The sequence below is a fragment of the Schistocerca americana genome, chromosome 5, assembly GCF_021461395.2.
Source record: "Schistocerca americana isolate TAMUIC-IGC-003095 chromosome 5, iqSchAmer2.1, whole genome shotgun sequence".
Lineage (NCBI taxonomy): Eukaryota > Metazoa > Arthropoda > Insecta > Orthoptera > Acrididae > Schistocerca > Schistocerca americana.
The window spans coordinates 447,563,227-447,591,214 of NC_060123.1; the positions used below are offsets into that span (position 1 = coordinate 447,563,227).

Sequence of the window (27,988 nt, forward strand, 5' to 3'; positions counted from 1 at the left end):
TATTTTCACCCACATCATAGATGATGGTCTAGATTTCAAACCTACCTCCATGTTTCAAACATGTTGACATGTTGGCCCTACGTTGCCAAATTGTGCAGTTTCGTCCCTATACATTTTCACTATTCGTACATATTGATCACGTGTGACTGTCTGGTGATTTTGTATGTACTAGCGCCGTGTAAGCTAAATAAACAATGCTCTCAGTTAATTCTGAGCAGTTTGTTGTTGGTGTCTGTCCGTGGGACCCACAACGTGACAACGTTGTGAACCTTCGTTTACAGTTTACACTGTGCGAAAGTGTATTTAAACGAAGTGGATTAGCGTCGTTGATGTGTTTGTATCACTAACAAGTTTTGTATGAACGAAACAGATGCTTCTCCGATTATTAAAACTATCTTAAGACATAAATGTAGTAGATTTTTTGCAAGAATACATTTATTTTGCTATTGAGCTTATAGTGGAATACGTTTGAAAGCTACAGGTAAGGGTCACTCGAGTGTATGTAGATGGGAAGCTATCACCCGTGAAAATGGAAATTGCTACGAAATTCTCTTATTGTATTGTTTAGCATTGGGTTACATAATTTGATACAGTAATTAAATACAGTGAAATAACTTCGTTACAAGACGATCACTTGTTTTCCCCTTAGGCAGTATGGCTTCTGTAATTTGTTTCTTTTATTGCAAGCAATGAATTCTTTTTTCGATTGACTCGACTGCTGTCAAAATATTAAATCTATCCTGTGATGTTTAGACTGTAAGTCAACGTCCTTAAACCCAGTTTTATTTTTTGCATTTCTCATGAGAACTGTTTGATACTGACAGAGACTAGAATCTGCAGAGGGTTTTGTTGTTGATGCATTTTACTATACTTGGCTCAATAAAAGAAACAGCTTGTTTTGTTTATTTCCTTAATTTAAAATTCTGATGCAGAAAACTCATTAGAACCAAAGTGCACCCTAACATATTTACCTGTCATGGTGTTCACAACTTAAGAATTGAGCACTTCATTAGTACAATTTTGGGTAGTAATGTGCAATTCATGAAGATTCATTGTTTATATTAAGTCATGCAGTAGGAATCCCATTTGTATTTGTTGTAAATGGAAAAGTATTCGAGAGTCAGAACATGATGTACATCTTTTGGGCCAGAGTTTGATAGCCATCATCCTCCCTTCCTCTGAAATCCTGGTTGTGATCCATATGAGGTGATTCATAGTGTCATTATCAAAACCAAATGAAAGATAATATTCCTTATGCAGAATAAATCTGAATTATGCAATTTCGGAAAAAGTGTGTGATGTAATTGTAATCATCATTGGCTGTATTCCATGGATCCCATGGAGAATGCTCGTTGAGATAAGGAAAGAAAAGTCAAAATTTGGTACTTTAGTATTCTTCATGCTGATTACATGTACTTTTCTTGGAGGCTTCAAACTGATTTATTCTTGAATGTTCTTTGGTTCCTAAATTTTTTGTTTTATACACAGTGAAAATGATTAGACATGCACAAATATAGATAGCAACTGCTTGAAATCTAATGTTATCATCTTGCAGTTTTTTTAAAGTGTGCTTGGTCTCATAATGACAATTAAAGCGGCTGAAATAAAGATGACTCAAAACATTTTGAGACCATTTTCTCAAAATTATATTAAAGTCCTAATAAAAATGCTAAAAATTTCAAATTATACTTTTAACGAGATTAGTAAATACAATGTTGTAACTCGAGGTGCACAAAACCATTGTTTATTCCATCTCTGGATACCACTGTGAAGTGTACGGCTGAGGATACTTCCAGTTCTTTCTGTTCCATTTGTGTGTTGAGCACTGGAAGAATGATTACCTAAACGCCTCTGTGTGCACTGTAATTATAATCTAACCACTGAAAGAACACCCATGACAGCTGGTGGCTTGGTTGGCAATGTCACTACGCTCAGTGTTACACCATTTTGGTATACTTTCAGTAGGCTATGTGCAACCATCAGTTTTAGGGGTAGCAATATGGGACTATAACCATGGCATCATTTATGAATTCTAGAGCTCAAACTGGCACTGGTGTGAAGTGTCAGGGACATTCTTCCATTGTCGTGTTTGCAGTCTGACCTTGTCCTGGCATTCCCTACGTGAGTGATATGTGGTTGGGGTTTTACTATATTCAGAGATTATAATTTAAATCTAGTTCTTGAAACTTTCCAGTTAGGCTCCCTTTGTATAGTGTGCCTCTTCATTTGATAATTCATTTGTTTCAGCATATCTGCGACACTCCCACACTTCAAATAAACCTGTGACCATTTGTGATGCATTTGCATTTATTGTGGATCCAATACACCTTAGCAGTATTCTAGAATGTGTCACATGAGAGTTTTGTGAGTAATCTCTTTTGTAGACTAACTACATTTTCCTAGAATTTTGCAAATGTGACCTGCGTTACCTACAACTAAGCCTATGAGAGCATTCCATTTTCATATACCTACGCATCGTTAAACCCAGATATAATAGAATTTACTGATTCCATTTGTTGCTTGTTGCTATTGTAGTTAAATACTACTTTTTTTTTAAAGGGGGGGGGTGACATTTTACATTTCTGAACATATGAAGCTAGTCACCAATCCTTGCACCACTTCGAAATCTTATTAAGATCCAACTGAATATTTGCGCAACTTTTTTTGGACATTAATTTAGTAGATAATCACATCTGTGAAATGTTGTTGTTGTCGTCTTCAGTCCTGAGACTGGTTTGATGCAGCTCTAATCACATCTGTGAAAAGGGTGAGGTTAATCTTAATGGTGTTTGTAACACCATTAACATAAAAATGAACAGCAAGGTTCTTGAACATATGGGACCTGGTGAGTCCAAGTAGCACAGGATGAAGACGACATGGAAATGAAGATTGAGAGGGGATAACAGGACTGAGAAAGGGAAACTGTTGAACAAAGGGTATTGGAACAGTGGGTCAGCAGATTAAGGCCAGGAGGATTACATGTGTGAGGGATGTGTTGCAAGCGAAAGTCCCATCTACGTGGTTCAGAAAAGCTGGTGCTGGAGGGAAGGATCCAGTTTGCATAGGTTGTGGAACAGCAATTGGATTCGAGCATGTTGTGCCTAACAGCATGTCATGCCACTGGGTGGTCAACTCTGTTCTTGGCCCCAGTTTGGCAGTTGCCATTCATTCTGTGGGAGAGCTGGTTTGCAGTTAAGCCTACATAAAATGCGGGTCTAGTGCAGCAGGGGATACAACCCGTCGGCTTTGGACAATGACATCACAAGTCGCCAGAGAGCAGTTTACCATTTTCACTTTTGCTGTTATGTTTCAGTTTCGTTTTTTTACTGATTGCTTAATAAAGTGGATCTGTTTATTCTATCTCGTGAGATTTTTTTTTTAAAAAAAGCCAAAAAACACATATCAGCCACTGAAGGGAGCTACAACACTAAGAAGAATCGCTTCTCGATTGGCCACTTGTGACGTCATTGTCCAAAGCCGACGGGTTGTATCCCCTGCTACACTAGTCCCTAAAATGCTGCGGAAAAGTTGCAGCAGAGCTAGTTTATGACATGACTGCTTTCACAGGTGGCTCTGCCGCTGACAGGGTAGGAGAAGCCCATGACAAGACAGCAGTAGGATGTGCTGAGTGGGTGAATCAGGTAGGTCTCTCACCTTGATCTTCCACAGGAGTGTGACCCCTGTGACTAAGGGTTGGGAGTGGAGTAGGGATGGACCAGAAGAATTCATGAAATTACATTCAGAGCATACAGGCATCTTGGCATTTAATATGAAAAGACTCTTGAGGTGGGAAGTGTGTGTGTGTGGGGGGGGGGGAGGGGGGGGGGTTTGATTTCTGGAATTGGACCACTTGGCATGGAACGATCCCATTAAAAGTATCAGCCTTGAAAGTAGCTGTTCATGTTTTTGTGGCAGATGGTGACGGAATCGTAGAGAATTTTATGCTTTAGTGATATATTTGGTGCCCCATACGAAAATTTTAAAGACTACATCAATTTGCACCACCATCACCAAGATTTTGGTATAAAAGCTGAATAGAACTTCTTTAGTACCAGCAGTGTTTGTGTGTGATGGCATTGGAGGAATACCGAAATGGGTAATTTGAATATATTTTGAATAGTCCCAAAACTGCAACAAAACTTACTTTAATTTTGGTTGAAAAGCCTCAGATAGAATCATCTAGAATAAATCAAGAAGAATGAATGTCTTTTGCACACATGATTGCTGGAGCAAGAGAGAGATCAGCTGTTTGTTCCAATTCATTTTTCAAGGGATCCACGTGAAATAAGTGTCTTGAGACTTGGTGCCTTTTGTTGCCAAAATTTAAGTCTCAGTAGTGTCAGCCAGAATTCAAAGTCTGCAGTTATGTCATCAGCTGGTGGGTTGGTAACATTTACTGAATTTTGTTTGAAGAATATTATGTTTGGATTACTTTCATACGTCTTTGTAGTTCTTCATATTCGTTCCACTTGCCACTCAGTTCCTGAAGCATTCTCTTTGGGTCAAAATTGTGATTTCCTGAGGAATTCATTAAAAAGTCGATGTAGAATTTAAACTGTTGTAACACTGATAAATAATTTTGGTGACAGAATTCCAGAATGGGATCCATTAGGTAACCCATCTGTGGTTTGAGAACTGGCTAAGTGGACCACTGGAGACTTGGAAATCTCTTGTAAACAATCCACTAATAGTCTTAGAAACTTTGGAAAAGTGCCCCACACATGGCTTTTCTCGCATGGTAGTCAGGTGTATCCCCTTGGCTTTAACCTAGTATTTCTGTCATAATTGTAGCACTTAAGCCACCACAGACAACGCAAGTTAGCACTGAAAGATAGCTCCAGGATCAGTAACAAATCCTTGCATATAATGGACTTGGTGAAAATTACATGCTAACTCAAAATGAGTTAAGTTGTATGAAAGTGTACTTTACCATGGTGTTTAGAAATTTTTCACTGCACGATAAAGTACACTTTCTGTTGCTATCAGAATACATTTTACAATTATGAGGCAGTATGCTGAAAACGATAAACAATTGTGTTTCTTCGTTACAAATATTGTGTGTGACCACATCTTGGATAGTTGTGGGGATATCAGAAAACATACAAAATGAAGTTAAGGTATGTTGGAAATAAAAATTTGCAGTTTCCAATTAATGCTGAATTAATTTCGTTAGAGGTGGCCTTTCTGAGATGAGTTCAAAGTTACCTAAATGTCAATGAAACATTTTAATTGCCTCCAATAATCTCACGAACCATCCACTCCGGAAACCTAATTTTTCCAAGTCTCACAAAGAACCTAACGGAGAACAACCTCCCAAACCTTTTTCATTATGATGATGATTTTTATTGCCTTATCTGAAATTAATTGGTCACCTGAAAAATAGTAAAAACTTTTACATCCTTAACCATGGGGTTTCAATAGCATTGACTTATGAGGCTTAAAAATGCACAAGTATCGAATATTGAGATCTAAGAATATGTGAAATTACCTTTAATAAATATATGCAGCCATAGGTTAGATATGAACAGAATCTAGTTATGTTCCCAAAATTAACCATTGACCACTTGACATGAATTGCCTCTGTATATGATAAAATTGTATCATAGTTATCCTCAGGAGGTGAAATGTCTGGTAGTGTTGGTAGACACATATTAAAGAGTCACACTACCTAGCTTTGGGACTATGTAGTTCCTTCATCAGGTTGGAAGAAATGATCAGTATTAGCAAATTAAAATAGCAACTTTTTTTTTTTCTCAGGCTAATGCCTTTCAGGGCAGGTGTATGGTTACACCCACTCAAGCAAGTATTTTTCAACTTGTTGGGGCTTTTTATAAACTAGGATGACCATTATTTTAGCCCACAGTCAATTTATGATCAAAATTGTTTTCAATCATCTGATGACCATTGTCACTGAAAAGTCCCAAAGCATAACATGCATGCGTGCAGACATGCACACAGCATTTCACATATGGACAGAATCTGTGTAAATCTCTACACCTTGTTTTATACTGCAAGAGGGGGAATTGGTTCTTAGTCATCCTATATGGCGGCGTAGTATTCTTCCGGGAAGGTCAACTTCCCCCACCACGGGCAATGCTTGGTTTTCAGTTTACAGACAGAATGTACCTTCCAGCCATCCCTGTTCAGTTCTGTTATGAGAGCAGACAAAATGTCTTCACGAGTTCATGTTTGTATAGTGAATTTATTTCACATGTCTGCAGCTGTTAAGTGAGCTATGTAAAAAAGTTCAGCAGTTGGAGCTGGTAACTATCTACCATGTTATAGAAACATACCCCAAGTGTAACATGCTGGCAATGTGTGTTCAACATTCAGTTTCATTGCCACTGCTACCACTGGCTGGTATACTTCCACAGTGTGAGGAGTACCAAATGCATTATTACCCCACCATCAGCTTTCTTCCCAATGTCTAAAGAGGCCCAGAGGCTTCAATTTAAGTCAAGTGATGCATTAGAGCAGATTACTATTCTAGACTTGAATGTAATCAGTCCCATTCTATCAGACATATTCACACCCACCATAGAAGATGTACAGTATATTTGTGGTAAGTGGCCCCACCCAGTGCAGCCCACTCCACAAGTGCAAGCAGTTCCTAAATGTAAGAGATTTATGGAGTCTACCAGTAACACCGTCTTGAAATGCAATAACTTTCTTGTCAATCATTAATTCACCACAAAGTGACTACAACACAACTTCACAGTACACTGTCAATGATAGAAAGACACAAGATACCACATTTAACAATCCAATCCCTTTCCCACCAACACTACATAGGTCACTGCTAACATCACACTTACAAATTAAACATTTCTCAACCACCGTTTATATGAATGTATAAACCCATTTAACAACTGCAAGTAAGTATTCATTTAATAAACTGAAAATAACTCCACCACATAAACATGTGCTCAGTGAATTTATTTTGTCTACGCACATAAGAGAACTCGAAGGAAATGTTGGCAAGGTATAGTCTGCCTGTAAAACTGAAACGTCATAGATAAAAAGTGAATAGGGCCTTTTGTAGGAAATTTAATGTAGTTTAATTTTGTAACAGAAAAAATTTTCACTGGAAGCCTCAGTTTTAGTTATTCGAGAAAAACTTTCCCCACGCTTACATTCCACCAGTTAGCATTTGTAGTATACTGTTGCTCTTGGCACTGCTTCCTACCACGGCACAAAAATATGTGACAACAGGGTGTATATGCCCCGGAAAATTCGGCGAAAACCCGGGAATTTTTTCATCTGGGACAAAACCGGGAAAACCCGGGAATTTTTTATAATTCCATGAATTTTTGTGATTTTGACTGGTAAGAACCAATGCTCTAACAAAGAATTTTATTTTAGCCCACTACTGCAGAATAATACTGAACCAATAAAACACAAACAAGGGGAAAAAACCAAAGTAAAACTTAAATTGCAAGGGAAATGCGCCAATTACATCAACAAAACACAGTGCACACTCAAGCATCTGCCAACAGCAAAATGTGTCAAAGGCTTTAGGACGAAGACTATGCAATACTTCATAACAAAAAAATTACTTCCAAGGAGTGTGACGTGAAAACGGTTTACATTAGGTTCGTTTGAGCAGTTGCTAGAGGGCTCATGCGCAGTTGAGTCACATATGAGCACTACTTGTTCCACATGTGGCTACTTTTAAGTGCAGCTGTTAGCTGTATCAGCAGTAGCAATAAGCAGCCAGACTTCAGAAATGTTCCTGTCAGATTCACGCATGCGCAGATTAGTCTGTGTTATAGTGGGGAGGGGGCGGTCTCCACGTGACCCGTTTTCAGGTTTAGTAATTTATTTACTCTTCCTTTACAGCTGTCACGTCAAATGACAACAAAGTGAATTTCTATGGCCGTGAGCTACCAATGAATAAAATACATTCACACAATTATAGAAGACACAAATATGTTGTTAGTTTCAATTTTATGATTTTTTTATTTTATTTTTATTTCTAGTTTTTTGGCAGTCAAGCATTAGTTGCCTTGCAGAACAATGAAATTATTTTTTTTAAATTTGCAAAATAAATCTGGCTTTTATCAATCTTTACCGCAGAACCAGTCAATTTGTTTGAAAAGAAGTTTTTCATTACACACTATTGGCTAGTGTCAGCTGTTTGCTGAATTAAAAGTGCCCATTTTTATCTTTTGGCACGCATGGCATTATGTCATAATAAAGAAACAAACTAGAAATAATACAGTACTGGCACTCCAAGAAAATTTGCAGCCCTAAAACCGTACTGAAAAGCATAATATCAGGGTGGGGCCTACGTCTTTGTGAATCTGGACATATGAATGTGCATTTTCAGCCGAATTATCCATTTTAGTGTGGTTTACGAAATTCCGATGCTCTTGGAGTATCCCCTGATGTCCTGCTTCGTTTACGATGTAATGTATGATCTTTTTAATGCAAATATGTACGAACATTTGGGCAATCTACGTCATCGAGCTGCGCACTCGCATTAACGCCGTTTCCTGGCACTCTATGATAACTGCTGAAACAAATTCCAGGTTGCGAGAAAATATTGCGAATGGTAGTTAAAAAATCAAAGTAAATTTCATTTTAACTTCTTAAATCACAGAGCGTTTGATTCTCACGTAAAGCGTAAACACTTAGAGAGCCAGCCACTGAAAAGAAACTTGAGCCCAGAAGACCAGACATTTATGTCATTATTTAAAATTTTACTGGCACATTTGTGTGATGTATATTAAAGTGTAATGCACACAAAAAAGACCGATATTATACATGAAAGCTTAGCTTTACTTGTAGCTACACTATGTTTATTAATTTAAACCATTTGCGTGTTCACGCTACTGGTGGTGATGTTGCTATTGACTGGGTACATCACGTGTCCTATGCTCGGAATATCTGCCATTGTCGGCTGGCAAGATTACGTGTCATGAGCTATGATTGGTCTTTTAAAGTGCATCACAATCTCGATTCCAATGTTTTGGAAACTAAGGTGCTGTTTTTGGTGGAATTCAAATATATACTTTCATAATACGAAAAATATACAGCTTACTTGTTGCTGCACACAAAAGATCTTTCCAAAACACACTTGGGCGGGGGGGGGGGGGAGGTGGGGGGTCGTGGTTAGTTTTCTAAACTGCCGGGAAGTTAAACCAGCTTATAAAACCTTAACCATTGAAAGGATTGATAAGTTTTACGGTTCCAAGGGAAAGTATACTGTCACTTAACAGGGAAAAAGTGTATTTTTAACCGGGAGTCTGGGAAAAATACAGGATTTTTTTTTCTTTGTCCACACATACTACCTGGATGACATGAATTTTTTCACCCAACTTTCTTTCGTTAAATAGACTAAATATCATTTTTAAAGCCGTTGAGGTCTAGTGTTGTGGTTGTCTTGTTTACAGTGACTGCAGATACTGACTGAAAATCTGCGCTGGTTACAAAAGTCAAGAAATATGGACCAGACAGCACATGTCAGTGGTACTACATATTGTGCCCATATGGGAACATCATAGGAATTGTACCAGCTCAAATTATTTATGAAGGTTCATTTCATGACTCCTCATATTGTCAGTTGACAGGTCATGAACATGGTGTAAGTATAGCATACAGGAAATGGTGTTGTTGTTGGTTTTTTTTTTTTTTTTTTAATGTAAAATTCCGAATAGTGTTGTGAGATGTAAAAATATTTCAATTGGTAAAGAAGCGGTTAACTTATAACAAGAGGTGTGAAAATTACTGTATTTATTCACCCATAATTGGGCTGGATGGTAGCAGTTGAATGCATGTAAATAAATTCATCGTGCATTTCACTGACCATCAGCCACTAAGCGTTCAGATGTACTTGCTGAAATGCACGGATTTAAGTTGTGCAGTTTTATCAACAATTTCCTCTATGTATAGATTCAGTGTTCTCTATATATCAGGGAAGACCCCATAGCCACATCATCCATTTCCTCATAATATTGTTAGCCACATTGAAAGTAAGTGGTTAAGTAGTAGTGAGAGCATTTTGGAGGAGACAGCCCTGCAGTGTCAATCTGTGGCGCAGAAAGACTAAGCTGCGTAGCTATCTAACTGTGCCAAGACTGTGAGATCCCCCCCGCCCCCTTGGTTAACATAACTATGGCATCCAGGAAATTTTATTTAAGAAAAACAGTTCTGTTCAAGGCATGGATGGCCATTGTGAGAGAGCTCATACATTAAACTCTTAGGGACCCTGACTTGGTTGCACATATACTGTTTCTGTGTCATTTGCATTTCACCAAAGAATTTTCAGTTGATATGTGGAACTGGGTAGATTGCATTGAAATAACATTTGCATAAGCAACAGGATTGTTAGAGACAGCAAAACAAGCATGGCAGAATGACATGTGTGCGGACACAGAACATAGAACTCCCTGCTCATAGGGTGGTAATAAATCTTGTAGAGAAGGAACAAAAGCAGTGCTGCGAAAGGTCATAATTTCATAATAGCTTAATGTCATTGCCTAAACTAGTGATCATTAGTGAAATGGAACTGATCATTAACAATTTGTATGTGGATGCATTCAAAAGTAGACATTAAACATGCAAAATCACCAGCATGTTGAAAGTCCCAAAAACAAATGTTAATGCAGGCAGAAAGCAAAGTGCTTCATACATTGGGTGTCAATAAAGACACTGTAGAGCTGCTAGTGGATGGAGGCACTACAATGATCTTGTTGAGTGTCTCTGAATATCAACAAAAAAATAAGCCCATTGCTCCGGAGACCCAGCATGCAAAGGACTTGTGAAAGGTTATGTAGTGATTATTGATTGAAAGCTTATATGAGCTTATATCAGTGGTGTGACAACTGTTGCAATGGGGAAAAAAGTATGCTTACTGGAAAACTGACCTGATCTTATTTTGCCAACTCTGAAAACTACTGCAGATAAAATAAACATTTCTGTTTACTTTTGTGACACCATCATCTGCAGTTTCCTTTTCCATTGTGGACAACGGGGTAGTTTGCATTTCCTAAACAGTCAGGACCCCATTTCTCAAAGTAAGGGATATTGCTTGATATACATCTTCCAGCATTTTTCCTGATCTTTTTTCATTGGCTACTTTTTCAGTTGCTTGTGGAAATTTGTTTGGACCTAATTGAATTTTTATTTATTTATTTATTTTTTGTTGGCCTTCTGACTGATTTGATGCAGCCCATCCAAGTTTTATCTCCTGTGCCAATCGTTTCATCTCAGAGTATCAATTGCACCCTACAGCCTCAATTATTTGCTGGGTGTATTCCAGTATCTTCTTCCTCAACTGCTTTTACCCTTTACAACTCCTAGTACCATGGAAGTTATCCCATGATTCCATAACAGATGTCCTATCATTCTGCCCCTTCTTCTTGTCAGTGTTTTCCGTATGTTCCTTTCCTTGCCGACTCTGTGGAGAACCCTCTCATTTCTTAATTTGTCCGTCCACCTAATTTTCAACATTTTTCTGTAGCACCACATCTCAAACACTATGATTCTCTTCTGTTCCGGTTTTCCCACAGTCTGCGTCTCACTATCGTACAATGTTGTGCTCCAAACGTACATTCTCAGAAGTTCTACCTCAAGTTAAGACCTATGTTCAACACTAGCAGACTTCTCATGGCCAGAAATCTTTTTCCGCTGGAGCTAGTCAGTTTTTTACACCCTCCTTGCTCCATCAGTCGTAAGTTATCTTGCTGCCTAAGTTGCAGAATTGCATAACTTTGTCTGCTTCATAATCACCAATTGAAATGTTAAGTTTCTTGCTGTTCTCATTTCTGCTGCTTGTCATTACTTCCATCTTTTTTTAATTTACTTCCAATCCATATTCTGTACACATTAGACTGTTCATTCTATTCAACACGTCCTGCAATTCTTCTTCACTTTCACCAAGGATAGCAATGTCATCAGCGAATCTTATTATTGATATTCTTTCACCCTGAATTCTAATCCCACTCTCGAACTTTTCTTTTATATATCTCATTTCTTCTTCAACGTATAGCTTGAAAAATAGGGGTGAAAGACTACAGCACTTCATTCGTGGCCTTCCAGTCTTATTGTTTCCTCTTGGTTTTTGTATGTGTTATGTATTACCTGTCTTTCCCTATAGCTTACCCCTATTTTTCTCATAATTTTGAACATCTCGCACCCTTTTAAATCGTCGAACACTTTTTCACATTTGACAAATCCAATGGCTGGCCTTGATTTTTCTTCAGTTTTCCTTCCATTATGAGACACAATGTCAGAACTGCGTCTCTGGTGCCTTTACCGTTCCTAAAACCAAGCTGATAGTCATCTAACAGATCCTGAATTTCTCTTCCATTCTTCTGTATATTATCCTGGGTGGATGAGCTGTTAAGGTAATTGTACCATAATTCTTATAATTGTTGGCTCTTCAGAATTGTGTGGATGAAGATTAACCGAAAGCGTGACATTATATCACCAATCTCATACATTCTACATACCATCATGAATAGTCGTTTTGTTGTCACTTCCCCCAATGATTTTAGAACAGATGTAATATTAAATTTCCTGGCAGATTAAAACTGTGTGCCAGACCGAGACTCGAACTCGGGATCTTTGCCTTTCGCAGGCAAGTGCTCTACCAACTGAGCTACCCAAGCTGTGCTTGCCCGTGAAAGGCAAAGGTCCCGAGTTCGAGTCTCGGTCCAGCACACTGTTTTAATCTGCCAGGAAGTTTCATATGAGCGCACACCCCACTGCAGAGTGGAAATCTCATTCTGGACATGGAATATTATCTATCCCTTCTGCCCTATTTGATGCTAAGTCTTCCAAAGCTTTTTTAAATTCTGATTCCAATACTGGATCTCGTGTCTCTTCCCTGTTGACTCCTGTTTCTTCTTCTATCACATCATCCACTGTTGTGGAGGCCTTCAGTGCACCCTTTCCATCTATCTGCTATCTCCTCTGCATTTAAGACTGGAATTCGCATTGAACTCTTAATGTTATTGCCATTGCTTTTAATATCACAGAAGATTGTCTTGACTTTATGATATGCTGAATTTGTTCTTCCTATAAGCTTTCTTTTTTCATACAGCCATTTTGCTTTAGCTTCCCTGCTCATCCTATTTATTTCATTCCTGAGTGACTTGTATTTCTGTATCCTTAAATTTTCCTGAACATTTTTGACTTCTTTCATCGATCAGCTGACGTATTTAATCTGTTATCCATGGTTTCTTGGCAGTTGTCTTCCTTGTGCCTAAGGTTTTCTTTCCAACTTCTATAACTGCTCTCTTTAGAGATGTCCAGCCCTAATCAACTGTATTGCCTACTGAGCTATTCATTATCACAGCATCTATAGCCTCAGAGAACTTTAAATGCACCTTTTCATTTTTTACTACTTTAAGTCCCATGTCTTTGTACAATGATTCTTCCTGACTAGTTTCTTAAAATTTAACCTGCTCTTCATCATTACTAAATTGTTAAGTGAGTATATCTGCTCCTGGGTAAGCGTTACAATCCAGTATTTCATTTCAGAATCTGTGGCTGACCATGATGAAATCTAACAGGAAATCTTCCTGTATCTCCTAGCTGTTTCCAAGTATACCTCTTCCTCTTGTGATTCTTGAACAGAGTATTTGCGATTGCTATTACTGACTGATATTTATTGCAGAACTCGATTAGTCTTTCTCCTCAGTCTTTCTCCTCTTGTGTCTACTACCAAGCCCGTATTGTCCCATAACCCTTTCTTCTACTCCTTTGCCTACAACTGTGTTCCAGTCCCTCATGACTATTAGATTGTCATCTCCCTGTACATACTGGATTACCCTTTCAGTTTCCTCATATACTTTCTCTCTCTGTCTCTTCATCATCGGCTTGCAACATTGCATGTATACCATTGTCAGTGTTGGTTTGCTGTAGATTCTAGTGAGAACAAACATATCATTGAACTGAACTGTTCACAGTAACTCACTATGTGCCCTACCTTACATTCCATAACAAATCCTACTCCTATTATACCATTTTCTGTTGCTGTTGATATTATGCTATACTCATCTGACCAGAAATCCTTATCTTCCTTCCATTTCACTTCACTGACTGCCACTGTATCTAGATTGAGCCTCAGTATTTCCCTTTTCAGATGTTCTAACTTCCCTACCAAGTTCAAGCTTCTGACATTCCAAGTCCCGACTTATTGAACTTTATCCTTTCATTGGTTATTCAATCATTTTCTTATGGTCATCTGCCTCTTGACAGCCTCCTCACAGAGACCTGAATGGTGGACTTTTCCAGAATCTTAAGCCAATGGAGAGATCATCATGATACTTCATCAGTTATAGGTCATATGTCCTATGGATACACATTGTGTCTTTAATGCGGTGTTTTCCATGTTTCCATTGCCTTCTGCACCCTCATGCCATCGATCATTGCTGATTCTTCACCTTTAGGGGCAATTTCCCACTCCTAAAGGCAAAAGTGTGCTTTGAACCTCTGCCCACTCCTCCGCCCTCTATGACAAGGCCATTGGCTGACCGAGGGTGATTTCCTATGCTCGAAGACTTTGGCAACATTGCAGATGATTTTGATTCAAAATTTAGGGAGTAGCAGGAACCCAAATCTGGGTGCACACTGTCAATACCCCCCCCCCCCACCCCCTGACACAGTCAACATCATTACGCAGTACTCAGTATATTGAGTGTGTGATGGCCTCTTAAGGCAAAAATGTTTCAATAGTTTATAGGAGCTTTCAAAAGTTCGCAAGGAGAGAATGCCGTCTACGGCCGATTGTCACTGTCATCAGCTGTTTGACCTATGAAATGGCCAGATATCAGAAAGTAGTACTGGAGCCTTTTGTGAGAAACTGTTGACATCATGTGGAAAAACATGTGTGGATTTGTGAGACTTGCTGAAGAATGTCTGACTTGGCAAAGACCACCAACTGGTGAAATTCAGTGTTGTTGTTATTCAACCAAATGCCTCTGACCATGCATGGTGAGACTTTTTCAACTCACTCTTCCCACAACTTATTTTCAAAAGTATAAGCGAATGCACAGTGTAACTGTGGAATCCATCCTGAAACTTAAAGCAGACAATCTATATCTTGAAGAGTTTGAGAAAGTTACCATTGAAAACATGTGTTTCAAACCCATCTATCTCTGCATGTGGGTTTGAACACTTCCATCTTAAGGCTGCATGGCAAGCAGGCCCTGGTAACAAATGTTGTGGACACTGAGAATGTGAAAATCCATAGTTGAAATAAAGGAAGATAATTGTCTCCCATTACTCAACATTTGGGTACAAATAAATCTTGATGACCTATTATGTCAGGCTATTCACAGCAAACTGAAACACAAGGATATGTATTTTCATCCATCCAGTCATCTGCACCACTCAGTACAACAGTGTATTGAAGTGGTAATACACTTGTCTTGATTGCCAGTATACAGGGTGTTTCAGCATGATTACAAACTTTGAGGTGAGATAGAGTAAAACCTAGATGATGCAAAATCACATGTGCATGGTCAAAGAATTTTCTAGGTGCTGTACTGACAGCAAAAATCACAAGGAAAAAAGGACACAAACAGGGTGATAACACATGTTTATTATCCTTAGTACAGCAGAAACCAAAAAATAAGAATTAAAACAGCCACCACTTGTCATTAAAGAAGGTGTTCCAAGTTACGGCCCACCCTACAATGCGGGCCACACATCTCTGGCAAATGGAAGATATGATGTCGTGGAAAACACCGGACATGCCCTGGACTTCCCCGGCAGCTGCCACAATGTGTACACAAAGTTCCTCAGCACTGTTAATAGGGATTTTATACACAAATGTCTTGACATATACTCAGAGGAAGTAGTCTAGACAAGTGAGGCCTGGCGATCTCGCTGACCAACACACCAGGCCTGTGAGACCTGCTTCACGGTCCAGGGCTGTAATTTTGAAAACCTTTGGTGTTGATTGTTGTCAGTTTTTATTCTTATTTCTTGCTTTCTGCTGCAATAAGCATAATAAACATGTTTCCTCACTCTGTTCATGTCCTTCCTTTCTTGTTTCATCAGATCTGTGTTATAAATGTACAATGTAAGACAAGATATTAAAAGACATGTATTGTGGCAACTCATTGAAGCTGAGAGACAAACCTATCAAAATCAATGGGTGCAATGCCACCTCCTACTCCATTTCTTGACACTGTCACTGCCCAGACTGACACAAGTAGTTCACCATGGCATAATGCAAACAATTTTGCCAGTAGGTGGTTTTGGTGATGGTATGCTGATAAAAAAAGATTATAAAATCCAACGTTTTCTGTTGTATGAACATGGAGATTCGTTTTACATATTTAGAACATATTTTGCATCCAGAAAACTTAGATGTCCTTAGTATGCCAAGATGTGAAATCGATTAATGTTGGATAAGAGGTCTTCTATATGTGCATGTTGTTTTGTACCATTCATTGCTCTCATGACTTTTTTCTAAACAACAACAGTGTGTAAGTTAGAGTGACAAGTACAAGGCACCATACTATACTGTCTGACTAATAAAGTGAAGCACCCTGAACATACAGCTGGATGTTGATGTAACTATGTACTCACGGATGTGTATGTAAATAATTACGTTCAAAATAAATTTGTTGGTTGTGAATAGCTTGGCATCAGCTGTGTTAGGTGTAGATTTTCAACCTATTAATAATATAGGAAAATGTCACCGCTGATGCCAAGATTTTTGCAGTCAGCAAATTTATTTCGGATTAATTTTGGACAGGCGACAATTGTCATTAAAGTCTGTTCATCCAGATACAAGTAAACTAATGATTGTAGTTGCAATTCTCTCTGACAGGTGAACAGCCACCAGAGTGCATTAGTGTTGTTCGTGTTTAGTGTTGTTTTGCTAGACCTGGTAAATTACATAAGCTGTGTGGACAGCATCAGATACTGACTAGTACTGTGAAGGACATGAAGATGATGCGTACCCATGTAAGGCAGCTTTATCAGCACCTGGCACACTCAAGAAGGGACCTCATTGTGGTTCTCCATTAGGGGATGCAAACATGAAAAAAATATCAAGTATATAAAAGCCAAATTTAATTTTCAAACTGAAATCTTCAACGTTCTGCAAAACATTGGTTGCTCTGCTAATAAATCGGAAATAAAAGGCTATGTTAAGAAATGTATTTGAAAGCACTTGGCAGCTTTCAGTCACAAAAGCCCGTTTTGATTTCATTTAGCAGGAGAGCTGCATGATTGTATACATACTGTTTTACTTATGTGTTGATTTTTGGTTTGGGATTGTGATAATTGCTGTGGTCTTTGATCCAGTTTGATGCAGCTCTCCATGCTAATCCATCATGTGCAATCCTCTTCATCTCGTGGTTAATACCTGAACCCACATCTTGACACTACTTGGTCTCAGTCTCCCTCTACAAATTTCACCCACCCCCCACCCTCTGCCAGACTGACTATTTTTTGATGCTTCAGGATTTGTCCTTTCAACTAGTCCCTTCTTTTAGTCAAGTTGTGCAATAAATTTATTTTCTCCTCAGTTTGATTTAACCTCTTCATTAGTTATATTATCTACACATCCAATCTTCAGCATTCTTCTGTTGCGTCACATTTTAAAAACTTATGTTCTGTTCTTGTGTTAACTGTTTATTGGGCACATTTTACGTCTGTGCAAGGTTACACTCCAGACAAATATTTTCAGAAAAGATGTTATAACACACAAATTTATATTAGTTTTTAGCAAATCTGTATGAGAAAAAAATCCTGATTTGTTGTTAATTTTTCCAGCTGTCTGTGATCACTGATCGAACAGCTTCTGACCAGTCCCAAACAGTTTGGAGCTGGGGAGTCCTCTGCTTGAGCAAAATTTTCCACCCTAGGTGTACCTGAGACTGTTAGAAGCTGCTGCTTGAATGAACTTTGTGTGTCTACTCTGGATTTTAGCCTCCACCTTTTATCTTGTGAGCTAATGTAACATCGAACTCTATACATACTCGTAACAACCACCTACACCCTGCCTGCCTGTCGTAAGAGGCGACTAAAAGGAGTCTCAAACATTTCGGCCTTATGTGATGGTCCCCTGTCGGGTTTGACCTCCATATCTCAAAATTTTTCCGAAGAGTGAGTCGATTGGGGAAGGGCACCTTACTTGGTGCATTGTGTCCATCTTGCGTTGAGAACTTTCGCCAGCTTCTTCGTCGTTGCGTTGCAGTCCTGCCCGCTCTACATCTCTTGGGCATGGATACGCTCCTGTGTGCACTTTCTGCCCCGCAATGTGCTGGGCTACTTTCTGCACTGACGGCGACCATGGACCACATGTCACCTAACATCCAGCATGGTAGCCAGTCCGTTGTGGTGGGGCCGCCATGTACCCTGTTGGTTGTAGCCCCCTGACAACACATGGATCGCTCTACTGATGCCTGCGCCGTTAACTCCCCACGTATGCCAAGGAGTAGATGCCCACCTCCCTGGGGCATCGGGACTCCCGGCAATGGCCATCCTGCCAGGTGGCCTTTGCTGTGGCTGGGTGGCGCCCGTGGAGAGGGCCCTTGGTCGGAGTAGGTGGCATCAGGGTGGATGACACGCAATGAAGCGTGGCACATCTTCTCTTGCTGGTGGCCAGCCACCAGCAGTCTCTAAGCATTCGAGGGCCCATTTTAAAGGTAACGTTTATGACCCCAAATCGTTCCCCTCCCTCGCCACACCATGGGAGGAACGAAAGGCATTGAATGACAGTGAGACGTATTTGCCCAGATATCTTGTCTGTACCAGAGCTGATGGGGAATCTTTTCTATCCGTGAAGCCTCAGTTCTTTGTAGAGCATTTAGAGGACAAGTTTGGGGAGGTGGAGGGCTTGTCCAAGATGCGGTCCAGATCGGTGTTGATAAAAACGGCATCCTCCGCCCAGTCACGGGCCTTGCTCGCTTGTACTAAGCTGGGGGATGTCTCCGTAACTATCACGCCCCATAAAAGTCTGAATATGGTCCAGGGCATTATCTTCCACAGGGATCTCCTTTTACAGTCCGATGACGAGCTGCGCGCCAACTTGGAGCGACGAGGTGTCCATTTCGTCCGGCGCGTCCACCGGGGTCCGAGGGATCGTCAGGTTGCCACCGGTGCCTTCATCTTGGCCTTCGAAGGTGACACATTACCTGAGAAGGTCAAGGTGATGGTGTACCGTTGTGATGTCAAGCCTTATATCCCTCCCCCGATGCGGTGCTTCAAGTGTTGGAAGTTCGGCCATATGTCTTCACGCTGTGCTTCCGACCTCGTCTGTCGCGATTGCGGTCGACCATCCCATCCTGATCATCCCTGTGCCCCGCCTCCAATCTGTGTGAACTGTGGTGCGCACCATCTGCCTTGTTCGCCGGACTGTCCGATTCTGCAGAAGGAGCGGAAGGTCATGGAAATCAAGACTCTCGACCGCCTGACGTACACTGAGGCAAAGCGGAAATATGATCGGCTTCATCCAGTGCGCATGACATCTTCTTATGCCGCAACTGTCACTCCTGCTACAGTTCCATCCGCTCCAGTCAGCTCTCAGAGTCGAAGGCCCACACCTGCCCCCTTGATGGTGGGGGGGCACTAAACTCCCTGTTGCTCCTGCTCCATCTACTTCAGGAGCAACACCCCCCCCAACCATCGGGGACATCAGTTCCCCCTTCCCAGCTGGAGAAGCGTAAGTCTTCTTCGGCTCCTCTCGCCAGGAAGGGATCCCTTGGGGATCTCCCTTCGCAAGTTCCGACTGGTCCGAAAGCAGACAGCCGCAAGTGGCTCAAACAACCACCGGTCCCTGGTCGTAGGGCCTCCCGGTCGTCGTCTGTCCCTGACACTGACCCAGTGAGGCCCTCCCAGCCTGACCCACCGAAGGCACAGCGAGAGAAACAGAAAAAGAAGAAAGTTCCCAAGGCTAACGATGTTGCGGTGGCACCCATCCCACCGCTACCGACAAGCTCAGCGTCTGAGGACGAGGCCGAGATTCTGGCATCTGCTGAAGACCTGGATCTCGCCAGTCCCTCAGACGCCATGGATGTCACTCGTGCGGGTTCTGAATCGGAGGCAGCGAGTGAAAAAGCGGCGTAAATTGTCTTCCTAGTCCCTTCACGCCTTCTCAGCCATGGACAACACCATCCTCCAGTGGAATTGCAGTGGTTTCTTCCACCATCTAGCTGAGCTCCGCCAACTTGTCAGCCTTCATCCTTTCCTCTGCATTGCTCTGCAGGAAACTTGGTTTCCAGCAATGCGAACCCCCGCCCTCCGTGGGTATCGAGGTTATTATAAGAACCGAGCAGCTTATGCAAGGGTGTCTAGTGGCGTCTGCATATATGTCCTTAACTCTCTTCACAGCGAGTTTGTCCCTCTCCAAACAGCTTTAGAGGCTGTTGCTGTTCGGGTGTGGATGCCACAGGCTGTTACTGTCTGCAGTCTTTACCTTCCAACGGATGGTGCTGTCGCGCAGCATGTCCTGGCTGCTCTGATAGCCCAATTGCCGCCACCTTTCTTGTTATTGGGCGACTTCAACTTCCATAACCCTCTGTGGGGCGGGTCAGTGGCGACAGGTCGAGGCGCCACCATTGAGCATTTATTAGCACAGCTCGATCTTTCGCTTTTAAATGATGGTTCCTCCACACACTTTAGCGTGGCGCATGGCACATACTCCGCCATTGACCTTTCCATCTGCAGCCCTAGCCTCTTACCGTCTGTCCAATGGCGAGTGCATGACGACCTGTGTGGTAGTGACCATTTTCCCATCTATTTGTCACTGCCCCAGTGTCGTTCTTCCGGGCATCTGCCCAGCTGGGCTCTCCACAGGGCTGACTGGCCGGCTTTTACTTCCACTGCCACCATTGAGTCTCCCCCACAGGGTGACATTGGCGAGGTGGTCCGTGTCTTAACCACGTCCATCTTTTCGGCGGCCGAGGCTGCCATCCCCCGCTCTTCTGGGCTCCCTCGGAGGAAGGCTGTCCCCTGGTGGTCTCCGGAGATTGCTGAGGCTATTCGCGACCGTCGGCGGGCTCTCCAGCTTCATAGGCGGCACCCGTCTCTCGAGACCCTCATCGCCTTTAAGAGGCTCCGTGCCGGGGCCTGTCGTCTTATTGCACGGCGTAAGCAGGAGTGCTGGGAGAGGTATGTCTCCTCCTTGGGCTCCCGTGTCTCCCACTCGCTCGTGTGGTCCCGGATCCGGCGGATTTACGGATACCAGGCCCCTATGGGTGTCCCTGGGATCTCCTTGGATGGCGCTGTCTGCACGGACGCTGCCGCCATTGCTGAACACCTTGCTGCGCACTTTGCTGAGAGCTCTGTGACTGCAACGTATCCCCCCCCCCACCCCTCTTTCGCCATCTAAAAGAACGAGCCGAGCAGACGCCATTATCATTCCACACGTGTCGTTCTGAAAAATACAAGTTCCTTTCAGCGAGAGGGAATTCCTCGCTGCCCTCGCCGATTGCCCTGATACAGCACCAGGACCAGACTGCATCCACGCACAGATGCTGAAGCATCTCTCCAGGGACCGCCAGGAACACATTCTCACCATCTTTAACCACATTTGGAGCAAGGGCGTGTTCCCGTCGCAATGGCGAGAGGGTCTTATTGTCCCCATCTTGAAGCCCGGTGCGGACCCAATGGCGGTGGACAGCTATCGTCCCATTACTCTCACCAACGTTTTGTGCAAATTGCTCGAATGTATGGTGGGGCGGCGTTTGTGTTGGGTCCTTGAGTCACGCGGTCTTCTCCCTCCATCCCAGGGTGGCTTCCGTCGGGGCCGGTCTGCAGCGGACAATTTGGTGCGGCTGGAATCTGCTATCCGTATGGCCTTTGCCAGACGTCAGCATCTCGTTGCTGTATTTTTTGATCTGCGGAAGGCGTATGACACCACATGGAGGCATCACATCCTTGCTATGTTGCATGAGTGGGGTCTTCGTGGTCGGCTCCCGGCTTTTCTTTAAACCTTTCTATTGCGCCGCTCTTTCCGGGTGCAAGTCGGTGCCGCCTCTAGTTCATCTTATACACAGGAAAATGGGGTCCCGCAGGGCTCGGTGTTGAGCGTCTCCTTATTTCTAGTGGCCATTAATGGTCTGGCTGCAGCCGTGGGGTCGTCGGTGTCTCCTTCTTTGTATGCCGACGACTTCTGCATCTCCTTTAGCTCCACGACTACGGGAGTCGCCGAACGCAGGCTGCAAGTAGCCGTTCGCAAGGCCGCATCATGGGCTCTGACTCATGGTTTTCAGTTCTCTGCAGCCAAGACTCGAGTTATACACTTCTGCAGGCGTCGGACGGTCCACCCTCATCCTGAACTTTACCTCGACGGCCACCTGCTTGAAGTGGTGGACACTTGCCACTTCTTAGGACTCGTCTTTGATGCCCGGCTCACATGGGTTCCTCATATTACTCAGCTGAAGCAAAAGTGCTGGCGGCACCTCAACGCCCTCCGCTGCCTGAGCCATACATCTTGGGGTGCGGATCACTGCACGCTGTTGCGATTATACAGGGCCCTTGTGCAGTCCAGGCTTGATTATGGGAGCTTGGCCTATGGGTCTGCATCACCCTCAGTGTTGAAGTTGTTAGACCCCATACACCACTGTGGGGTTCGGCTTGCAACTGACGCTTTTCGTACGAGCCCCGTGGATAGTCTACTGGTGGAGGCCGGGGTTCCCCCGCTGCGGATTCGCCGCCATCGACTGCTCGCTGACTATGCTGTCCAACTGCATTGCTCGCTGGGCCATCCTAATCGTCGCCTGCTTTTCCCTGCCATGGTCCTCCATCTGCCCGAAAGGCGACCTAGAGCTGGGCTTTCCATAGCTGTCCACGTCCAGTCCCTGCTGTCGGAACTGGGGTCCTTCCCTCTTCTGCCTCCCTTCCGGGTCCGTGCACCTACGCCTCCCTGGTGTTTGCCCCGGCCGTCCGTCCGTCTGGACTTGGCACAGGGACCCAAGGACTCAGTTCCGCCTGTAGACCTTCGTCGCCGTTTTCTCGCGCTCCTCGCCTCATTTTCGGGCTGTGAGGCTGTCTACACTGATGGTTCTCTGGTTGATGGTCGCACTGCCTACGCTTTTGCTCACGTTGACCATGTTGAACAGCGCTCCTTGCCGGCTGGCTGCAGTATTTTTACTGCAGAGCTGGTGGCTATATTGCGCGCTCTTGAACATATGCGTTCCTGCTCAGGTATGTCCATCATCATCTGCAGTGACTCCCTGAGCAGCCTCCAGGCCATCGACCGCTGCTTTCCCTCTTCTCCTGTGGTATCCTCTATTCAGGAGTCTGTTTCCGCCATTACCCGTTCTGGTCGTTCGGTGGCCTTTGTTTGGACTCCAGGTCACGTTGGCATCCCGGGGAACGAACATGTTGACAGGCTGGCCAAAGGGGCGATCGACGCCCCAGCTTTGGAGATCAGCCTCACGGCTCGCGATCAGCAGCTGGTGTTGCGCCATAAGGTGCTTGGGATGTGGGCTGATAAGTGGCGTGGCCTGCCATCCCCGAATAAACTGCGGGCTGTTAAGGAGACGACCGATGTGTGGCGCTCCTCCCTGCGGGCTTCTCGCAGGGACTCTGTTATCCTGTGTCGGCTCCGCATTGGCCATACATACCTGACGCACGGCCATATTTTGCGTCAGGAGGATCCCCCCCCCTGTGTCGGTGTGGGTCCCGGCTGACGGTCGCCCACATTTTATTGGAGTGTCCCCGACTGCGCACCTTCCGGCAGTCTTTTAATCTCCCGGGCACTTTGCCTTTGGTTTTAAGCGACAATGCCTTCATGGCTGATGACGTTTTAAATTTTATCCGTGGTAGTCCTTTTTATGGTTCCATTTAGGGAGGTCCTGCTCCTTTCCCTTTGTGTGTCTCTTGTCCTCGAGTCTCTCATATTTGGTTGCAGATTTTAGTGTGTAGTCGGTTGGTTGACTCTTTCCCTTTTTTGTTGTCGTGGTCAGTCAACCAGTCTCCGGCCATCTTCTTTTCTTCTGTTTCCTTTTGTCTGGTGTTCATCTGTACTCTTCGTGTCTGTAGTGTTTGTTACCGCATTTGTGTTCTTTTAGGGCCTGGGGGGTGTCTCCTTCCCCTTGGGGGTTTTACCTGCTTCGTGCATTTATGTCTCGCCTGTTTTTGGAATGGGGGACTGATGACCTTAGCTGTTTAGTCCCCCTTAAACATCCCAACAACCACCGCCACCACCACCACCACCACCACCACCACCACCTACACCCTGCAGATACACTTCAGACACGACACTCCCATTTCACAAATGAAAGATCCCATTGTGTTGAAAGAAAGAATGCTTTCAAATTAACCAGCTAAAGTTACCATTCTATATCTCCATCTGTGCAACTGAAACTATTTTTAATAGTAATGCTTTGCTGTCCAATTAGAAGAAAACATTAGTGGAAAAAAAAACTTCGGCAAGCTCGTCTTTCAGAAACTTGTTATGGGAGACAAGCCTCCTGGAAAGCCTGAAAAAGTCTGAAGATATACCAGTGAACAAAAAGCTTTGAGTTCTTCAATTTTGTTGTTTCATGACTGTATCTCTTGTATTCTGGTCTATGGCATTTGCTTGTCCCTGTTTTACAATTAGCTGTAGTATTTTTCTTTGGCAAATCTTTTATAAAGGCTAGGACCAGGTGTCAACTTCCTGCATCAGTGTAAAATTATATTATTTGATGTGTCAAACAGTGTCTGATTAAAACTAGTTCTTAGATTCTGAAATCAATTTTCCCCCCTTTTTCTTCCTCACCTGCACAGTATACTTTCTAATGTAATTTAATAAATAACAGTTTGTCTTCTATTTTGAGTACCTTTATCCTACAACTGCTTTCATTCATAGTTATTGTAGTATGAATTTTGACAAGTATCATTTTAATCCACTTTCTGGTATGAAAGAGTCCGTAATAAACAATAACTAGTTGCATACTGTTTTGTGTAGTACTCATTTAATCCCTGGCCATTTTGGGTAAAGGTTCACATTGAAATAGAAGTAAAAATTAGTTGTGAATACAAATTTATGCAATGCGCCGTGATATTTTAAAAACTGAAGAAAGACTAAAACGAGTAATGACTCAAGTTGAAAGAGAAATGAAATAAAGAGTACTTAATGGTGAGTGAATAGTTTTGTATTTGCAGGCATTAGTGGTAGATGGTCAGCTAAACACGCCATTAAAATGTATGCTACGTATTAATAAAGAGTTTATCTTTTTCTGCATTTTTCCTGAAGATTTATTGCATCATAAATCAGCAACAAATCATGCACATATTACAACCCATTTTTTGCAGATTGGTTTCCATTTAAATCAAAGAGTGAAGGTTTATTTATTTGCCATTAATATTTGTTCCTGTCTTGCACTGCATATATCCTGTCTTGAAGGTAAAAATCAAGTTCTCTCTTTTCGGTTGAACAAAAAATGCTGTAATGCCAACAAAGTTTTCTGTTTGTTTACTCTAGGAGGCCATCAAAGGTATCCCACCAGGTAGCACGTGCTGTACCTGGTTTGCATCTGATGTGTTCTGTAACACACCAACAGTCTCATTCAGTTTCTGCAAACCCTGTGACATCAGCCAAAGATAATAAGAGAAATAACATTGCATGTTCTACTGATCCTCTTTATGGAACTATTCTCAACAGCAGCAGTTCTGTTAACAGCGCCATAGGTAATTAATATTATGTGGTGTATTCATATTTGTGATGTCCTCAGTTTTCACTGCAGGTTAATGCTGTGTTGCGTTCACAGTATCATGTTGTCTTTTTACTATTAGAGTAACATTTATGTTCTAGGAGACAGTGATGTTGAACTTCCATTAATTATGGCTAATTTGAAGTTACGTGATGTTGGAAGTGAAGTACCAGATGCTGTAATCGTGGAAAATATGGACTCTCAAAGAAGGATCACCAGAAGCTGTTCAAAGCCAACTGATTTTGCTACACAGAACAGACGATGCAGTTTGAAACCAGCCAAAATGGATGTGGCAGATATTGAGAGTTATTATTTGAATAAGAAATTTCAGAAACCACTTGCGAGACACCTGGAAACTATATATGAGGAGCCAGTAATTAGAAAAAATGGTTCATGTTGCATTCTTGGGCCTAAGAAACCAAGAAAAATAATATTTACGGGGATATCTAAAGCCAAAGAAAAGAAGAGGAAAGCAAATATTAAAAAACTGAGTAGAAACTTTGCGTCTAGAAGGGCCAGTTTCTCAGCAGATGATTTTTTAATGCATTTAACTGGCATAATGTTGGAAGATGTGAGCAAGACTGACATGTGACCTTGAAATATTAGTAGCTGAAATGTAAACAGGAATAAAGTTCAAAATCAATTTAAGGATAGATTGAGAAGAAGCATGGACCTGTGCAGGTATCTCACAAAAATATGAACAACACTTATCTCCTGTAGCGCCAAAGTGCTACCAAATTTGTCATGTACCAAACTGTTTCATCTAGTGTTCAGAAGAGTTCCCTGAAGAAAGTGAATGGACAGACTGCTGTTTGTAACAACAGACTTCAGAGGCAGAAATCATAGGCGTGTGATGATTCGTTTGAAAAATCCTTGAAGATGACGTCAACTGTATCAGTGTCAGAAATCACTTTGTTAAGTGGCTTAATGTTAAAAACTTCTTGTGTGGTCTAGTGTTTCAGACCACCATAAATTTGAACATATTAAATTCTAGCTGAATTTGCTGGGTAAATGTCTGCTAGTAATCCTAGTACTTGCGTAATTGTAATTACCATAATAACGAGGAATTTTTCAGATGCCATAAGCTGAAATACATTGAAAGTAACACCTAAAATTAATATATTGGTGTTGTATATTACTTTACAAATCAACTGGTTCTTCAAATATGTATACATTCACTATTTTCACCAATTTGGGATTTCTTTGTTGAAAAAATTATTCAATTTTCTTACAGATCATCACTGTGTGAATTTTATGTTTGAGTTCTTTAACATATATTACATAGGCACCAATAACTTCTTTAAAAATGGACAGTAAATCATGTGAATCTATGGTTTCCAAGCTATTAGGCTGTTGTGTTATGTCATAACATGCTTGATCATTATTCCCAAGTACTCTTGAGCATATTAATAAAACTATCGGTTTGAGAAACAGGAAAGCTGCTGTGGATGTTTGAATTAAGGGTATACAAATTGATTCAACATATTTGTCCATAAATTATGTATTTCAGTGCTCAGTTTTGTGTATGTAAGGTTCTGTGGTATCCTTCACTCTTCTGTCTAAAAGCACAAAATCAGTGTTGAGTGGTAGGAAAAGTTGATAGGCAGAAGTGTAGTAATGCAGAAAGCATTCCTTATTGTACAGAAGTGTAATGGAATGAAGAAATAAGTGTTGGGCTTAAGAAATTAGTGTTACAGTTGTTAAGTTACTTATGTTCTTTAAATGAAGTGTTGGAGAGATTTACAGTTGGTTGCCACTTGTGACTGTGTGCTTTTTCTTTGATGAAAGTGCTGTTAGATTTTGTGCATGTCTCTGTGTATCGCAGAAAACATTCCAAGAACTAACTATCCATCCAGTTCTAACAGTTGCAGCCCCATTGTCCCATCAACAGAAAATTAATAAAATGGTTCAATTGTTAACAGTAACATTTCTTCATCCAAACTTCCAGGTGTGTAAATAAGTATCAGTAAATATTGGGAAACTACACTGTAGATAAAAGTTTTACTTTTATTGCTTTATAAACTAAAAGATAATAGTGACACTCATCCAGATTATTCAACGAAAATCATGGCTAAGTTTGTTGTCCAGTATATTTTGTGGTATGATTGTTCAAGAGGCCCAGATTTTTGTTGTTTTACAGAAGATAGTAGTTTGCTGATAATAAATCAATGTGGTTTATCTCCAACTTTAATATATCCAACAATTACTTAGAGTTGTGTTACAGAGAATCCGTTTCAGATTATCACTGGTTTTGTAATTCATTATACTGTATTCCTTTAAAGTGATGCTGAATTATAAAAATTGACATTCTTCTTGGTTAAGATTGTCACAGTTAAAATCTACAAAATAAAACTTCACTCCATCTTACATGAAAA

General features: G+C 41.8%; 1 protein-coding gene across 4 annotated transcripts; it reads left to right on the top strand.

Moving 5' to 3' along the window:
• Positions 1-96: 96 nt before the first annotated feature.
• On the top strand, positions 97-27,988 carry LOC124615483. 4 transcript variants are annotated; one of them, XM_047143412.1, is made up of 4 exons: positions 97-481; positions 2,248-2,364; positions 25,385-25,590; positions 25,715-27,988. In XM_047143412.1, exons 2-4 carry the CDS (start codon positions 2,345-2,347, stop codon positions 26,203-26,205), a joined length of 717 nt encoding a protein of 238 aa, XP_046999368.1. In that variant the 5' UTR covers positions 97-481; positions 2,248-2,344; the 3' UTR covers positions 26,206-27,988. The 4 variants fall into 4 exon arrangements, with proteins under 4 accessions (XP_046999368.1, XP_046999371.1, XP_046999369.1 ...); XM_047143413.1 differs by lacking the exon at positions 2,248-2,364 and adding an exon at positions 9,396-9,586 and having other exon boundaries at positions 101-481; XM_047143414.1 differs by lacking the exon at positions 97-481 and adding an exon at positions 9,396-9,586.

Excerpts from the sequence above, each read along its gene's own strand:
- LOC124615483 (XM_047143412.1), top strand. The coding sequence starts at position 2,345 with ATGTGTCACATGAGAGTTTT. Across the intron at positions 2,365-25,384 it reads ATGTGTCACATGAGAGTTTT|GAGGCCATCAAAGGTATCCC; the intron begins GTGAGTAATCTC and ends TGTTTACTCTAG. Across the intron at positions 25,591-25,714 it reads TTCTGTTAACAGCGCCATAG|GAGACAGTGATGTTGAACTT; the intron begins GTAATTAATATT and ends TTTATGTTCTAG.